Source organism: Photinus pyralis, unplaced genomic scaffold (genome assembly GCF_008802855.1).
Source record: "Photinus pyralis isolate 1611_PpyrPB1 unplaced genomic scaffold, Ppyr1.3 Ppyr1.4_LG2, whole genome shotgun sequence".
In the NCBI taxonomy this organism is placed as follows: domain Eukaryota; kingdom Metazoa; phylum Arthropoda; class Insecta; order Coleoptera; family Lampyridae; genus Photinus; species Photinus pyralis.
The window spans coordinates 4463605-4482377 of NW_022170403.1; the positions used below are offsets into that span (position 1 = coordinate 4463605).

The window sequence follows — 18773 nt, forward strand, 5'->3', positions numbered from 1 at the left end:
TGTAAAGAAGAAAGATATAAAAACTGAGCTGTGAAGAGAAGCTTTTACCTGACAAGTATCTTTGGCTTCTGTATGATGACCGGCACATACTTGTGTAGTCTCCACAATTCCATTCCTTAGTCTCATTCCAATGTTATTGCGATATGTACTATTGCACTCAGGATTTGTAAAAAACTCCAAGGTTACTTTAAGTAAATGCTTGCTAACGTCTGAAGAAAATCCCACTTTGCCCCAACCGGACGCAACTGCTTTCAAAACTGGTATATTCATGTTTGTATGAAGACATGCCGGTCTTGCATACGAATTGAGGCGTACTTTCCGATTTAGTTTGAGCAATGCTATATCGTTGTATTGGGATGGAGGTTTATAGTCGGGATGTCTAATCAGTTGAGATATGGTAAAATCTTGTATCTGCGCATCGTCTCGGTTCGTATCTAATTGCAGTTCACCAATTCGCACGTATCTAGGTTCACCTCTGCAAAAGCAAATTTTCATTAGACGTGTTTTGGTACGCATTCAGAGAGACAAGCTTGTTGGTTATTATAGATTATAGTTTTTAACCTTAATGCCATAATAATATAATAATAATAGCCTTTATTCCTCATAGGTCTCATGTCAAAATTTCACATATCAAAATATAAAAAAACAATTATAATTATTCATAAACAATAAAAAAAAACTTCTAAATTAATGATCAGAATACAAGATAAGAACTAGAGGAGGAAAAGAAGGAGATGAAATTTAGTACCTAGTACCACAGATTTAAATAGTATATTTAAATCTGTGCTAGTACCTACGTAGGTATAGTATTATGAGGAATTACACGGTGCCAATTCAAATTAGTAGTTAAACTAGCATTGGTCTTCTATTGGAGCCGTGAAAAAAGATAAGAATAGCAAGGTCAAATTATGTATATTCTAACTTAAACCTTTGAATAAATTTATATTCAAAGCTTAAACTAAAATTCTGAGATATGTTATAGTCTAAGAACCAGCGACACAGAACCCTACGTCATCGCGGAATTCAACAAAAATATTATTAATAAGTAGGTTTGAAATAGGAAAAAACAAAACCGCCATGTCTGCCAGCCATATCCTGTGCTTATTGTGGCTAATTAATTAATTAAGTGTACATAAAAAATAGGTTACTTAAGTCATGTCGGAATTAGAAAAAAAATATATGGGATTATTGCTGGCAACGAGCACATCACGTAAACATATGTGTGCCAGCCGATTCCCCGTGCTGAATACATGTCTGCCGGGCGCGAAAGGGGTATAAAAAACAGTCGCGCTTACGTCATCACGGAATTTAGCGAAATTTTTTTAAAATGTAGATAATGTCTTCCCTGACAATACTATATGTCTGCCGGGCAAATTCCTGTGCCAAAGTAATGTCTGCCACTTTTTATGACGCGACTTTTGGTCACGAATCATGTCATTTGATGTTAATAAGTATGCGGTTTTCATTGCTTTTTCGAGTGAATTTCTACATTGACTAGTAAGGGAGATGGGTGTACGAGGATGGTGTCAGTTTGTTTTTATTTGTTTTCAGGATAGGTATTATAAGGGCTTCTTTCCATTCTTCTGGGTAGTTGTGTTGTTCTAGTATGGTATTGTATTGGTATTTTCCCTGTTGGTGGAAGATGTTTAATCATTTCGACGTTGGTCCCGAATCAGGATCATTTGATTAACAAATTATTGCTTAATTTAATACCGACATTCAACTTTTTCAAATGAATCAAATTGGAGTTTACAGCTTCGTTTCTGCTTATCAGTATCGTAATACATATTTCACGGCTCTTTGAATGAATTAAATAGTCAGATTAGATCGTAATTTCTATGTATAAGTCTGTCTAAAGTAAACGCGAAGTAATAAATTATAATTTGGTGAAATAGACAGGCAGTGGCTGGGGAAATAGTCTTATACGATAGACAAAAAGTAAATATATGCAATCTGTACATAGCGCCCCACACTGGCAATTATTCATTTTAGAGAACTTTTCTAAACGTTTATTGAGTGAAATTTCGGGTTGTATTTTCTAAAAGTGACAGCGTGACAGTTCTCATTATTGACTACTAGTTAATAATGTCCACATTATTAACCACTTTGAACAAATGCCGAGAAAGCCTACTTTACAAGTGGAAAAAAGGTTAATAATCATGTCATCAGACGCTAGTAGCGTTGAGTGAAGAAGGATCTAGGTCACTCAACGCTAGTAGTGAAAAAAAAAAAATGTTTGCATGGAATAGTATGAGACTATGCCCACTAGACCGTTTTGTCACCGACCATCAGCACCGTAACGTGCCATGCACGGAGCGTCAACGAATATTTTGACGGTGCCGATACGCCCTTGCAGATGTGTTGGATATTGACTCCCTCGGTACTGCGCAAATGGAAGCGCGCTAAAATTTGAATTTGCGTACAACTGTCAAGTCATGCTTGCGAAACAGCCTTCCCTGCACCCTACAGTGTTCTAACTGTCAAGAACACTCTAAAAATCGGAGCCGAGTAAATATATGTACATGCTTATTTTATAAACGAGACTGTCAGAGTTTTATTTTTAATGATCTTAACTAAATATTTTTTTATATCTCGATAGCAACAGGAGATCTGAGCGATGATGAGGCATTCCCCTTTGATGACTTATGACTTTTTACTTAAATATGTACGTTTCAATAATCAACAATTTTTAGTTAAAAACCGAATTCAATGAATAAGTTTCACCTTTGCACTTAGTTTACCTCGACCTGTTTATTCAAAATACTTAAACATGCATAAAAAATAGCTATTTGTGTATTAAGAGCGCAAAATGATATGGGTGCGTTCACCAGAACCAAACGTGTTTACGCTTTGATTACGTTTGCAAACACAAACTGTTTAGGCGCAGGTGAACGATAGGGTGCGTTTGTTGCCAGAACCAACTGTTTGCAAACCGTTTGCGCTTTTTAGATAAGTACGTTTATTGAACGCGTTGCTAGTTGTTAAACTGTTTGCAAGCGGACGCCATTTTTTGAATCGCAATTTAAACTCAAACAAACATGTTTGTAATTTTGTAAGGCATGCATATTTGTTTAAACCATCGACATACAGGTTTATGCGCGAAATTGGAGTAAATTACTAGTACCTATACATCACGACCAAAAATTGGATAATTGCACATTGCTCCCAATGCGCTTTAAAGTTGTAAGAGATAAATCGAATAATTTAATTATGAATGAAGAAGGGAGCATTCCATGTATGCAGGCTTATTCAAATTCGAGAGCCACTATGGGGATCTCGGGAACTGTAAGAAATAGAGGTTGGCAAAGTTGAGTAGTTTGATGCTTAACAAAATGTCGTTTTGAAACTGAAAAAATTCCGACTACTTTCGGAGATATCCAGAAAAAAAAAGACATTTTACAAAATCGTTTTTATTTGTTCCTAAGTTATTTAAATAGTATATTAAGATACAAGTGTATAATCAAGTCTTTAAAGCACGCGCAACGAGTTTAAGGGCACGACGCAAAGCGGAGTGCCTTTAACGTTGCAAGTGCTTTAAAGATAAATTATACACGTGTATCTTATAGTATTTTTTATTATACCTGCAGTATAATTTAAAAATAGGAAATACAATGAAGTCATATTGACGTTATACTCGAATACATGTCTAATTAAGTGGGCTGGGTGTTCGTAATTTCACGATTGCCATGGAAATGTCACTTGAAGTTTGCTTATAATCATCATCATCTTTGTAAATAAAACGATTTCCGTTGAAAAAGATAATACATCGTCCATTAAATCGCTTGTAAAATCTAAACAAACGTTGGTAGGTGTAAAATCCAAATCCAGTAAAGCCTATTATAAAGAATATGAAAAGTTGTTTCCATGGACGAATAGGAAGTTACCTACGAATACAGTCTTAAATGCATCCATAATGCTGGCATATATGAAGGAAATGTCAAAGGTATTTAAATCTTCTATATTTTGGTGCATACATTCAAAACTTTAAAACAATGCTGCGATTAAAAAGTGGAACAGATTTGGAAGCATACCATAAATTACGCGCGTTTGTGCTTCAACCAAAGGATAGGTACAAAAGCCAAAAAAATGTTCTGCATTTACAGAAAGCGACCTAAGAGGATTTTTTATTTCATCCCAGATGACAGTTTCAAAAGTCATACTTGAAGTATCGTTACTTAGCAACTTTAAAGCACGTGTGTTTTAAAGGCCCTTTTTCGCACGCATTTGAGTGTTTAAAACGGAGATTGTGATTCAGGTATAATAAAAAAGATATTTCAAAATAAACGGCGCATAACCACTTTTTTCCATATACAAGATGCTAGTTTTAAATTTTTAGTCTGACGTTTCGTCTCCGGTTAACCATCATCAGCTTTGTTTTTTCTTATGGAAGGCATTTTTACTATCTGTGTCATTTGATAGAGCTTTTTCCTATCAATAAATGGTGCTGTTAATCCGTAAAAACGCAAGAAACTGCGAACGTACACTGCCCACGACAAAGTTGCCAGACAAAAAAAGAAGATATTTTAACAGTATTACTTCAGCCTCCCTTTGACGAATGTCAAATTTGAAATACTCGGCGAGTAATAACTTTGTAGTGAAATCGTTCCACACTAAACTTCTTTTCAAATCTAATTAGGGTACCACAAGTATCTCTATAACCTATAACTGATACTGGCTGAGTGCTCTGGATTTCATTTGGACTTGTACGGACCCCTTCATATGCGGTTTATGAAGGCTCCAAAACGGCACGAACGATTTGCTCGTCTCCTAGTAGATTGCTGGCCATCAAACCCTGCATTGCAACACTATAACCACAGATATACGTCGTATATCTGTGCTATAACTATACGTTTTTCACCTATACAAATTTTAACTCTTTCCTTAAAATGACTATACTTATGTGGTGAGTTTATTAAATTTATTAAATGTAACAATCTGAAAATAAAAACTTCTCATAAAGCAGGTACAATTTATGGATAAAAAATATTTACTCAAGGATCCAGTGAATATGCATTTAATACTCCAATCTTGATTTTCTACTCGTATAGGACAATTCAATTCATCTTCTATAGCAGGATGTATTTAAACTGTAGAAAGGTATTTTTATTGAAATGTACAAAAAGAATACAAAACGGTTTTCTCAAAATTCACTCAAATTAAATTAGACGTGTGGTTTCCAGGCAAATTCCGCGCTTATGACAAATGCGCATGCCCGATCAACATGTTTGTGAATTTCAGCGAGTTTGAATTATGATTAAAAAAATGGCGACCGCTTGCAAACAGTTTGACAATTAGCAATGCGTTCAGTAAATATGCTTATATAAAAAGCGCAAACGGTTTGCAAACAGTTGGTTCTGGTGAACGCACGATTGAAAGAGACATTTGCCGCGCTAATCTCTTGAAATCTACATTCAATTTGCGCTCGAATTACACACAAGATTTTTTCTACAATCGAGCAGTTCACATATTTCCAAAAATTTAAATTTTTCACTCAAATATAGATTATTATTTTAATCTTATGCCCAAATGAAAGATGTCATTTACTCGTTGTCATTGGATACTCTGAGCAATGCATATTTGATTTATAGTTTATAATTTGGAGAGCGAGCGTTTTTTTTATTTTGTCGCTTATAAGCGACAAATTGACATTCCTCGAAAAATATGACGTTGGCGTTGTCAAATAGGAGCGCAAATGCCTACTTTGGATATCGATTGTTGAAAAAGGTCTTTAATGGGTCTTTTTTGGTCATCTTCACCCAAAAGAATCTCAAAAACACCACCTTAACCAGGAAAATCGGTCAAACTTTCCAAGAAACTTTCGAATCCTGTCGGACGTTAAAGATATCATACAATCATGCTTCCCACACAGAAATTAGCTTCGGATATTGTTTTTGTCCTTTTTGACCATCGGAAACCTCGTAAACGTCACCCTAAACGTAAAAATCGCTCTAAAAACAGATATTTCCTGAAAATCGCCTCAATTTTGAAAATTGGCGCCATTTTCAATCCTAAGGGACGGAACTTCCGCGGCTCTGCGACTCAAATCACTCCAATAGGTCTAGGGAACATGTGTTCCAAGTGGCACAATTTTAATACGAAATGCCGTTTGTTTTCACGGGCCGCTCCCACTATAAAGACGACATGGGATATGTACCTAAGTAGCAAGAATACTTCAAGTTCAAGGCATAGAATGGAAGGAGGCCAATGCTGCCTTTAGACTAGAATGAAAACTCGCGTGATTTACTGTCGGACCCTACTGTCTTAAGTGTAAATAGCATTGCGAGTCCATTTGACAGAACTCGCGGAAGAATTCTTGCGACACTTTTCTTGCCAGTCTAAACAGGCAAAAGTGCAGCTCACCAAGTTCTCGCAAACTTTCCATTTCGTTTCGATATTTTGGCGAGTAAATGTGCGAGTTTTATTATTGTATTGTAACACATAAATGAGTACCCTTCTTTTTAATTTTGTAATAACAGTTCCTGAAGGTCTACCGCTGACATACGAATAAAATTTTTAAATTGTTGGGATTGATTCTCCGATTATCAGCGCATCAATTAATTTATTGTAGGCCCCATACTTTTCTCTACTTGAAATCCATTCTCTCACCCAACACTTCTTTTGTGTTTCACATTATTGCATAAATCTACAGCTGCGGCAACACAAAGATGTCCTATTGACGCCATAACGTGAGATAATTCTCGAAAACAGCTGCTAGGTATCAACCATGGGGTATAATACACCATGGTATCAACTGCCAGCATTTGCGGAAGCTAAAAGTGCAGCTAGTGTAAACAGTTTTGTGAGAACTTGCGGCAGCAATAGCTCACCCAACTTGCCCGACAGTTTATCGTGACACTTTATAGCTCACAGTGTAAATACATGTGGAAGTTTCTCCCGCGAGATTGTCGCAAGTAATTTGCTAGTCTATCTGCGCCTTAAGAAGTTAACGCGAGATAGGAAAAAATGGAGCACAATAGTTTATAGCTTGGTTTATATAGTGACTTATCTGGTAGAATATGTTAATTTATTTTCCGTACACCATGATGGTAGAAGGGTTTTGATTATAATAAATAATAACGTTACAATTCTTGTTGTTCAATATTATGCTGTAAAAGATCATGACGGTTGCTTTCAAGTTGGGACTATAATGTAACTGGAATTCACAGTGATGACCGAACGCTTTATTAATTCGAGCGCGTTACAGCAAATTCAAATTTTAGCGCGCTTGCGTTTGCGCAGTCCGAGGGAGTCAATGAAATTACTAAATTACTAACTTGTAAAATGTTTACAGATCAGCTGTCAATTTTACAAGTCAGTGGCCCGTATGAATAAAAGGGAGTATATGCTTATACTTGCAAAACTCAAAGTAAATACTCGTAAGTGGTCTGTTTAGCAGCACTGCACTGCGTCCTTTCCTGCTGTCATGGTGCTCAGTAGCGCTGGTAAGTCGCCCAATGTGAAGGAGCACTTTTATTCATATGGCCCAGTAGCGTTTAAATATGACATTTGGTCGCTTGCGTGTTGTTTTGTTCGAGTGACAATAAAATACGATTTACCACAGACTCAGGCGATTACTAGATAGTATGAAATAATAGTTATTTGTACAACTAGAGAAGAAAGTAGAGTTTTTCACTAGAGTTCAAAGTTTGAACAAGAGTTGAAACACTTTCTTCTCAAGTTTTGCACATAATTTTTTCGGAAACTACGATCAGAATTAAAAAATTGTCGTACGCACTAATGAAGTTTGGCACATACCTTACCAATCTAGATACGAGTATGTTTGAATTTTAAATGTGATTATTACGATTAAAGCAGCAATTGTTTTTTATTTTCCTCACTAGAGAAGAAAATCACATTTTCTTCACCCTTTTTAGAGACGAAAGTAGTTCTTTCTAAAATAGTCTCAGAAAAAACCATTTCCTAATGTTTTTAAATGATACAAACAGGTCAATTTGTACAGTAACTTACAATACTTGGTCGTAAAGACAATGAGCGGCTGTCAATATATACTCGTCACTAATTAGACTACCACCGCATTGCCAAAATGGTTGATTGGTGTCCGCGTCATTAAATCCTATCAGGGCCTAGAATGTTAAGAAAAATGACTTGTAAAAACAATATTTTAGCTAAATTACCATATGTGGAAATTCTCTAGGCTTGGTTTCGGTGCCACCAACAATGTTCTCGATAAATACCAATGCACATTTGTCTACACGTGTTTGTGTATTACCCACAAATACCCCTGAAAACTCTTCTTCATAAACATATTGCTGATACTCGACACATTCTGAAATTAAACGTAGGTATATTTTACACAGTTCCGTCCGGTTGAGCACGTAAAATCTATACTTACTTTGCCTACTCTTCGCTCCATAGCCGGTGTATGTAGGTCTTGTTGTGGTACGAGTCGTCGTTCTGGTTGTTGTTCTTGTAGTTGAAGTGGTAGTTCTGGGCGTCGTCGGTCCCGGACCGGATCCAACACAGCATACTATTGGCTCGGTCCCTTGAAATCCACATATTTGCGGAAAAATGTTCTTTTTCAAGTCTTCTCTGGCCCGCATACAAAGGGACAACAAATCACATACGCCATTATTACTTGTAGATTGCACAAAGCACGGATCACCTACATAAAATAATAAGAGATATTATTTAACATGTAACGCGAAAATAAAATATACTTTATTTTTTAACGATCCCCTACTCATACTTCAAGGTATCGCGGTGTTCATCTCGCTTTGCATTTTTCACAGATTTGTTAAAACCTAGACCTAGTGGAACTGGAAAGACCTCTCACATACTCGTACACTGTGCCAAAGCCCAGATCTGTGGCCAAAGGTCTATCATGGGGATTTCCGAAATCATAGAAGATTCGACGATGGTCAAAGTAAGGAATAGTTGGGCAATTAAACAGCTATTATTATGCTTTAAAGAAAACCAAAAATTCCGATTACTTCCGAAGATATGGGAGAAAAACCGAAATTCGCCGATTTTTTTTTGTGGCGATATTTGAACAGATACAAAAAAATTAAAAATCTTTCTCATTGACACTTTTTGAGCTCACAAGACGTTAATTATTTTCAATACAACGTTTCGTTTCGAAAAAATCATCATCAACTTTATTTTTTTATATGACCCGTAAAAAAAAGTACACACTGTATTGAGTGGAGTAAAATCAACAATACTTAGACTTGATACTACATGAGAATGATTTAAATTCGCCCTTCCACAGGGTGTTTAAAAACCAATGGTCATTTCTCATAACTTTGATTTTTTCAAATACAACATGCTTTATTTTTTGCACTTTCAAATGTTGAAGAAAATTCTACATCGATCAATCACCTTCTTTATACCTATCACTAAATAGGAAAAGAATCCTATTTACTTTATTGAATACACAGTTAAACAAAATTTCATAATAAACATACACAAGCAATAATAACAAACGATAAAATAAAAACAAACATCAATTGATGAGGTTTAGTTCTACGTGGCCGCCGTTTTTGTCAAAACATAATATGATTCTCCGATGAACTCCGTTGGTAGTCTTCGAGGTAGTCGCCTTTAAGAATTCCTACTGCATATCCATTTCATCAAAAGCTCTTCTCACCCTGACTTCCAGTTCTTCACGAGAAACAACAGAAATAAATTTTATACATAAAAGTCGAGTGGCGTTATATCTAGGAGGTCAACGCCTCGGACCTCTAGCCCAATCCACCGGTTTTCAAAAATGTTCGTCGAAGGTACATATACCTAAACCTCTCGCCAGGAAAGATTGCCGGTCACAGAACACTTGATCCCGGTCTACAATCTATGTTTTTCTAAAGATGTGAGTGACTTCCGGGATAGTATCGTGTCAATGTTGAACAAAAAGACTTTTCGTTCAATATCGACATGATCCTATTCCGGAAGTCGCTCGCATCTTAAAGAAAAACATAGATTGTAGGTCGACACAAGGTGTGCTGTGACCGGCAATCTTTCCTGGCGAGAGTTATAAGAGAATCATAGGGAGAAGGAGGCGGCACTCCGTCAAGTTGAAAGCAGTAGTTTTCCCCAGGGTAGATCTCCAAGAACGGTGTACAATGACATCTTATTATAATTGTAAAATATAAATTCATAACGGTCACAATTTTAGAAAATTTAAAATAAACCGGAAAGCATGACAGATAGGTATAGAATTTTTTTCGACTTTTGAAAGTGAAAAAAAATAAAGCATCTGTAATTTGAAAAAATCAGCTTTTTAAGGTTTAAACGAGGGTTTAAAGACTTGGAAATTCAAGTTAATGGAGTCATAACTCATAGCATAATATAACACAATACTATGCTCATAGGTACAGGGCTCAAAAGAAAAGCAGTCAAATGTTACATATTTTGAAAAAAGAAAAAGGTAATAAAATACAGAGCGTTATATTTAAAATAAGAAAGTTACTATCCACAAGCGAAACTATCAAGATATTTTCTCTCGATAGATCATGACAAACTAAGTTGGTATGGAAATTTTCAGATTAAATTATATATCAATGAGAGCCCGGTTTCTTGTAGGCAATGGTTTGCGTGAAACAGTCTGTATATGCAGGCAAAAATATAGGGCACTTATCGTAACTTAGCAAATAGAAATGAAGAAACCATGTTACAATTAGCGGAGTGCACTGGGTTTCGTGAGAATATGCTGAATATGACAACAAGAACACCTTAAATATGTTAATACGTACACACAGGCCACACTTTTATAGGGCCCCTTCGTAATTAATAGTGCTATAAAAAAAGGTAATATAGGCGTCATGTGCCCTTTGCGTCAAACTGGTGGTGAAAATATTCGCTCTCTTAAGGGAAAATCAAATGATTGTCAATTTGAGAATAGCCCTAAAAAAGATTCAGAAAAATACTACAACAGTTCTTTATAATGACTGTTGAACAATCTTCCTTAATCTAAAAAGATACCATATTAAATTCTCTTTTCAATATTAACATGATTGCCAATTGATTAAGAAATTGCGTAATTACCGAAGAGGTAAAAGTAGGTACCTATAAACCAATTTACGACTAGTATTACTATTATTTACTTCATTACGACTACTCGTTTATACTCTGACGTCAGCTAGCATTATTTATTTCCTGTGGAAAACACGCTCTATGACCAACAATTTATATCAATTGGGGGATTACCAATTTGATTTCAATTTCAATTTTCAATTCACCAATAACGAAAAACAAAGGAAGAGCAAAAGCACACCTACTGTTACACCTATTACGAAGCATGTACTATTATGCTATGCGATAAAAAATTAGTTGCTGTCTAGTCAACTTTGGAATTTTTGTTTACATGGAAATTACAAATTCATATTTAACTTGAGCTTCCAAAGGCGACTCGACGTCAATCCTTTTTCGTTCGCTCGTTATATACTAAATGAACCACTAGGTACCAACAAACTCGTGACCTATGACCTCTGATATTCGGTAATAATTTATAGACATAAGTCTACCTATTACCTATTTACCTACTCTGTTACTTTGCGTGCCTAGGAAAGTTACTCCTACAATAAATGCACGTAAGTATGTAGGCATAATATAATGATGTAGGTAATTCTCATGCCAAATTCTAATTACCAAAAAAATTAAAAAGAAACAACTTGCCTACATCCAGCTGACAAATTCCGTAATGCAATAACACTAAAAATTTCAAAACGAAAAAAAAACTAAACACCATTTCTTCGCCTTTCTTCTTGGAGCACTATTATTAAATCGAAAAACGAACTTGAGATCTTGTTTTGCGTTTAAAGTTTGGGAAGGGGGAAATATGCCGATAATTGTAGAAGTTATCATCTTCAAAAGAATGACCCCGAGTTCCTTTTAATAATAACGTCATATCGGCGTACTCATCGGATTGCGGCGTATACAGAATGGTCGTATAGTTACAGTCTCGGTTACAGTCGACGTAGAGTAGAAGCCACTTATTTAAATCCAGTGCGAATTGCGATAGGTACTTCCCAAAGGTACTCTACTATTAATTTCAAGTACTTTGTACCATAAGTTTCTCTCAACTAAATTACTGCAAGGTTACCGCGAACAGAAAATGACGTAGGTACTTGCACAACGTAATTGGTAAACTGGAAATGTTTTGTCCTACTGGCCTCCATCTCCATATAACAATTCTGGCAATTTTGGTAGATTACCCACATTACTGTAGTGTCTGTGAAGATGTGCGTTATAGCGCATTGCTTGGATCCAATTATTTACAACCGCCTCCTCTCGCGCCTCCTTTTCCTAAGTTGCAAAAATTGAGTCAAAATATTGCACATTTATCAATACGTTTACTTAAAAGCAAACTTTTAAATGCATCATATTGCCCGAAAAAGTCCCCCGACGAAGCCAACATCATCATAAAGGCGAATACTCTCAAAGAAGGAAAAACTTTAACTTGATTAAGCTACTCTTAGCAAAATAGGCTGACATCATCACCTAATAGCCCAGTCAAATTAAGGTTTGGGCTGGATGTTGTCATTTCAATTTGAATTTGTTTAGAATTGAATTTTCCATAAGATACAGTTGGTATGAAACGTTCATTTTCAAATGTTATTGGTTTTTATAGAAAAATATAAAAAAGTAATCCCGAAATTAACAATGTGTTAATTACAAAGTAAAATTCATCCGATCTTTTTGAAAATCCGTATTTGGTCACTTCTTTTGATAACAAAACAATATGACAATCCCGATCACAGTAGGTTTTATACTTGTTTTATAGTTATTGCAGAATTAAATAAATAATAGTTATTTATGTATTAAGGGCATAAGAGTGATGTTTATATTCTCGATGGTGACGAGTTAGTCGCCCGAGAGTATAAACATCAGTTTATGCCCGTGGTACATACATAATTTTATGTTTTACAAATAGTTTTCTTCGTCAAAATTCGTTTACAAAATAATTCATTATGTTTGATCGAGTATGCGTGGTTCGAATTTGTTAATGTGATTGAAACTTAGACCATATAGTACATGGACTGCTAATTGTAACTAAAAATGGTCAAGGACATCGCCTGGGTATGTGAGTTTCAGGGTAAACGAGTCTGTCCGAAGTTGTCCGATGAGACACGATGTGAGACTGTCAACCTATAAATTAACAAACGTCAATTAATTAATCGCCTAGATATCCCAAAAAAAGCAAACTTATTCTTATTTTTGGACGTATAGCAAATAATGAAGAGTATTTAAAGCTTCCCGTACTACGTGGTTACTAGAAAGCTGCTCCGAGTGGTGTTCATACGACTTTAGTTTACCATGAGATTCACATACCCACGACTACAGTGCCCTCGATCCGTGACCACCCATTTTGTATTGAAAGCATAGGGCGAATAGCAGTCCATGTACTTATGTACTATATGGTCTAAGGATTGAAACCATCCAAACGTCAAACCTTCGACAAGGAAAGAGAGGGGACCCGTAATACCGCATCCACGGCATGCGTGAATTTGACGCGAATTTCGAGACGACCGCCATATTTTCGGTGGCAGTCAAAGCGTGGTGGCAGTGTGAATTTATTGACATTTCTTCATTATTGATAAAGTTTGTGTGTGCAAAACTGGTGTGATATAAACGTGGTGAATTGTTCTGCGTACAACTGCAAAAGTTGCAGTGGTCGTTGTCCAGCAGGAATATAATTTCATATAGGCAAGATAAAAAACGGCACGTTGTCTGGTTTGGCTAAGTTTAATTAAATCTTCATGGTAGTTAATAAAACACTTCTAAGGTCTTCATTTTCACAACCTTACAATTGTCCTATATTATTGTGCATCAATAAAATACTGCTTTATACTTCTTTTCATTGATAATTTCTCGATTACAGTAGGTAAGCAAGTGATATAACCTGCAAGCGATATTCCAGTGGCGGCGTGACATCTAGTTACATCACGTAACAAATATGTACATGGTTGGATGCCTAACCCTTAGGCGACTGATTACTTTGTATGGAGTAGTTTAACTACAGTGTATGTTGCCTTTGTACTTACATGTGACAGATAGGATTTGGTCTTAAAAAGAGAGAGGTCATCGATGGATGTTCGAAACAATACACATCGATCGCCGCCACATTCGATAAAGACAAGATATCCTGAAGGAAGATCGTTATGATTAAACCCGTTAGGGGAGAAGACATCTCAATTCAATATTCACCGTCGTCATCGTCAACGGTTTGCTATAGTATCAACAGCTTATTACTGAAGTACAAGAAACTGCTTAGGGCTTTATTACCAGAGCCTGTTGTCGTATAATTGTGAGTATTCCAATTCATTTATTCTATTTTATGGTTGCTATTTTGTTTAGAAATAATTTCCCATTCTGAAACCATCAGCTGCGTTTGCCCTCAAGATTCACTCGGAAAAGAATATAGGTACATTTATTTTATTTGTACAGTTTTCAATATAAGAATTATTTACTAAGGTTGTACTTTATTTTCCTTCATGATAACAACCAAACTGATAAGAAGTGTATCAATCAAGATAGATTACAGTTCATTAATTACTTTGTTGGTGCATGATCACCTGGTTCTCCGCACTTAGCGGCAAACTGTATAAGCTAATGATCTGTCTCCAAAAGGGGAAAATTATATCAGAACAGTGTATGATACTGGTGTGCACCATCGGCAAATTGTATAAATCAGTCAATTGTTCCCCAGGATTCACATCAGAAGCGCTAACTGCCATTCACAAGCAAGCAGATATATCAGGAAGAAAAAGATTCAATGTGTCCCACGTAGTATGCACCATAGGGAAACGACAATGTATTTTTTGCGAACGATCCTAAAATAAGCCAGGACCATCTGGAATTATTTTCTTCTTCCAAAAGATCAAGGGATGGATAGAATAACAACCCCACCTCAAGGCAGTTTGAAAGTGCATATACCTACAAAAGTACAAACGCTTGCTGATTACAACAGAGTTGTGAGATAGTGGGGTGGAGAGTTGTATTCCTCTGGATACAATCCCTATTCTATATAACTTGTCCGTCGCAAGGAAGCAACGAACAAAATATTAATGCTTCAATTAACTGGAACAATGAAATAGAAGTGGAAGATATGCAATAAATGTTTGTTCAAAAAGCATGAACTCTGCAATATTGAACAAATTGTTAAATACGTTGCAGGGTTCTTCACCAGAAAGATGTGTGCATTAATTAAAAGCGAAATGTGTTGCAAAGTGTTATTGGAGCATAACGAACATATACCGTACCTACATTATACTCTTTTATAATTTACCCTTTTTCAGTTTTGATCGCTTCACAAACGGAGTGTGCAGAATTTTACTAAAGGTATATGTGGTAATATATACATACTTATGTAAGTATTATTATTATTTTATTAAAACGTTGTGTCTACTACAAATAAAACCAACGAGGGGTTGAACCTAACCTAAAAATTTTTTTTCCCTACATACAGAACGTTACTATTTACGTGTTTACAAATCCAACACTCCGCCCCACTTTAACTCTCCGCCCCGATTAACACTGCAAAGCACTTCGCCAATGCACCACTGATCTTTAAAACTGTCCATTTTATTCATGCCTTTATGCCACGAGAAAGTTATTAAGATTTTGCTTTTAATGCCCTTTAGGTAGCCATCCCGAAGGGACGTTGGATGCGTGTCGTTTTTCATGGCGGTGATTAATTGAACATATATATAAAACTTTGCAGAATTAGTCAGAAAATTGATTAAAATATCACTGCGGTTGTTCTCTTTTACTCCACATAACGCGTCAACTAGTGATAGTCTTCTACCTTGCCAGATGTTACTTGCCCATGCGATAACAAGGCCCCAAATTTCTTTGGCTAAAGGACATTCTATTATCATATGCCAAGCGTTAGCTGTGATCTTTTCGCAAACCTGGCAGTTCTCAGTAACCCTGATGTTTGCTTTGAGCAGATAGGTCGGATCTGCTAATCTGTTTTTCTCAAACCGCCAGCTAATTTCTGCCATTGAACCAGATGTACAGCAGTTGAAAAATGATGACCAGTTAGTATCGTTCTCGGTCCAGTGATTACTTAAGCATTTGTCGGAAGTCCTTTGAAAGTACTCAGCCATGATTAGGTTTTGTAGCTTTCTTCTGTTGCTTTTATTCAGAGTTAATGTGGTGCCTCCAAAGTACTTAAATTTTAGTACAATTTCATGAGTATTTCTGCGGTTTACATCGCGCTCGGTATACAGTGCCTGGAAAAAAACTCTAATCCTTCTGTAGTGGGCTATAAGTTGGTTCCTGACATTCATAGTGGCATTTTCAGGCAAAAGTAAGTCCTCTTCGTCCACCCATCTATCCCCAATCCTGAAGTCGCCTATCGTTTTGTAACCCCACTTAGCCCAGTTGGCACTAAATAAAGGCGGTACGGCATGTGATATTAAGGTTGACGTTGTGGTTGGGGTTTTAAGAAAGTCGAAGTGCTCCAATGTAAAATTTATTGCTTGCATGTTAGAGATAAGCTCTTGTACATAGGTTGAGACTAAGGGACTGCTAGGTCTTTTCCCATCCAAAAAAAACCATTGCCACGACAGTCCCAGATCATCCGCCATTTGCATACTCTCCTCTATTATCGACCTCCAACTTGAATCTTCAGCTACCGTGATGAGACGTTTTCCCAGCCACGCCCGCATTAAGTTAATTTTGGAAGGGATATGCACAAGTCCCAAACCACCTTTCCGAACTGGAAAACACAGATCTTCATGCGAAGTCCAGTGTTTCCCTTTCCAAATAATGTCAACTAACTTTTGCTGTAAAGATTTTTGTTGCTTACTCGAAAGAGTGATACACTGCAGGATGTGATATAGCTTCGGAGCGATGTATGTATTAATGACGATTTTTCTGCCGATTAGGGATAAAGATGGCAGTCTTCTTTTCCATCTTTCGGATGAAAGGTTGATTGTTTCACAGAGCACGTTGAAGGCTTGTATCGAATCCTGTTCAGCACTATTGGTTAAAGGAACCCCTAATATTTTGATACCGTCTGATGACCACTTGAAGTTTAGAGGAGTGTCTTGCCTTCCTTTCCACGAACCAGCCCAAACTCCGCGACACTTTAAAAGGTTTAGTTGTGCACCAGATTGTTCCTCATAGATACTGTAACATTGTTCTAGTTTTGCGAAGTCAGTTTCATTACAAATGGCAAAAACAGTAATAAAAAATTGCGTGATTTGTCGTAGACACGCAGCAAATTCTTTTGCTCCTATAATGGCACAGTTGCCAAAGTTTAGAGTCACTCCGTCACCACCATTTACCAATTGTGCGGTTGATTATTGTGGTCCAATTAAATTAAAAGATAGACAAGGACGAGGATGCAAAATAACGAAAGCATATATTTGTATATTTGTATGTTTTTCTACTAAGGCATGTCATCTTGAATTAGTGTCTGATCTCTCTACTAACGCATTTTTAGCTGCATTTAGAAGATTTGCATCTAGAAGAGGAAAGCCACATAACATATTCAGTGACAATGGTAGTAATTTTATAAGAGCAAATAATGACTTAAAAAATATGTTTGAATTTCTTAACAAAAATGCAGATCAATTTAAAAAGTCTTTAATTTATGAAGGGATTAAGTGGCATTTTTCCCCAGCTTCATCACCACATTTCAATGGCCTAGCAGAAGCAGGCGTAAAATCAACTAAATTTCATCTAAAACGGGTTTTAGGCGATGCATTACTTACATATGAAGAGTATTTAACAGTAATTGTTGAAATAGAATGTTTACTTAACTCGCGCCCTCTTTACCCGCTTTCTTCTTCCCCTAATGACTATCAAGTACTAACTCCTTCTCATTTCCTTATTAGTCGTCGACTTACGGCCATACCGAATACTGACTTCGTGGAGATTCCCACTAATAGATTATCCAGGTGGCAGTATTTATCAAAGCTACAACAACAATTTTGGAATCGCTGGTCAATGGACTACCTTGGAGATCTCCAAATTCGTACAAAATGGAAAACAGCACAAGATAATGTCAAACCAGGGACTATCGTGCGTTGAGTGTAAATATTCTGAAATTATTTTTCTGCATACTCATTTAGAAGGTAAGGCTTTCAACGGACTGTGTGCGCTCGGACTCAGGAGTTCCTATCTGGTGACTTACATCAGGTTGTTGTACCCTGCATTCTTTCTGTAAGTCTCGTTTAATATTGGTTATTATGCGTTTGCAACGCTCCTTTGTTGATCTTTGTGAAAAATAAGGAGTTGTTTCTTTAATCAATGTTATAAGATCATCGACATTGTTCGTGAACCTTTTTGCAACATCTAGAGGGTTGCTGCTGCCTTTGACTTGATTAAGGAAATCAGAAAAGGTTACGAAATCTAGACAGAATTTGTTATTTTCGTCCCAGAGGTGTTGAATTTCATCATGGGTTTCGGGTGACAACTGCTCAACTTTGCGCTTTTTTGGGGTTCGAATAGGGAAACATTTATTGGGAACTATGAAGTTTTCTTCAGCAGCTGCCTGTTCGATCGAAAATTCGCTTGCTTCTGATTCACTGCGTGCGTCGCTCTCCTTGTTCAAAATTTCCTGATCATCGTGTATCTCAGTTATTTGATCTAAGGATGTGACTTCGGTAGAAGGAGTTGTTGGTGGATGGGGTCTTTTACTGCTATTACGTACTGTATCATCTTGTGTAGAAGGTTGATTTTCTGGAAGCGTACACTTGGAAGCAATATGTCCATATTCGTTACATCGAAAACATTTCACTTTTTCATCAGAGAGAAAGATTCTATATTGATCATCCTCATAATCTAAAACGATGGATGACGGG

General features: G+C 36.5%; 2 protein-coding genes across 4 annotated transcripts in view; both read right to left on the reverse strand.

Annotated features, from left to right (window-relative positions):
• The window catches only part of LOC116163294 (serine protease snake-like), a 31411-nt gene that overhangs the window by 396 nt on the left and 12242 nt on the right, over positions 1-18773 (reverse strand). The window contains exons 1-5 of one of the 3 annotated variants that reach the window (XM_031477171.1): positions 11632-12076; positions 8354-8623; positions 8136-8287; positions 7969-8084; positions 49-475 (exon numbers count right to left, since the gene is read on the reverse strand). In XM_031477171.1, the coding sequence (XP_031333031.1) occupies positions 49-475; positions 7969-8084; positions 8136-8287; positions 8354-8623; positions 11632-11704 (1038 nt within the window). In that variant the 5' untranslated portion in view covers positions 11705-12076. Of the gene's footprint in view, positions 1-48; positions 476-7968; positions 8085-8135; positions 8288-8353; positions 8624-8678; positions 8884-11631; positions 12077-18773 lie in introns of those variants that run through there. The other 2 variants (XM_031477173.1, XM_031477172.1) reach the window with 2 other exon arrangements.
• LOC116163295 lies at positions 15392-16521 on the reverse strand. The gene is made up of 2 exons (XM_031477174.1): positions 15870-16521; positions 15392-15814 (listed from the first exon to the last, which is right to left on the reverse strand). The coding sequence occupies exons 1-2, from the start codon at positions 16446-16448 to the stop codon at positions 15746-15748; spliced, it is 648 nt and encodes a 215-aa protein (XP_031333034.1). The 5' UTR covers positions 16449-16521; the 3' UTR covers positions 15392-15745.

Excerpts from the sequence above, each read along its gene's own strand:
- LOC116163295 (XM_031477174.1), bottom strand. The coding sequence starts at position 16,448 with ATGCAAGCAATAAATTTTACATTGGAGCACTTCGACTTTCTTAAAACC. Across the intron at positions 15,815-15,869 it reads GGGTTACTGAGAACTGCCAG|CCAAAGAAATTTGGGGCCTT; the intron begins GTTTGCGAAAAG and ends AATGTCCTTTAG.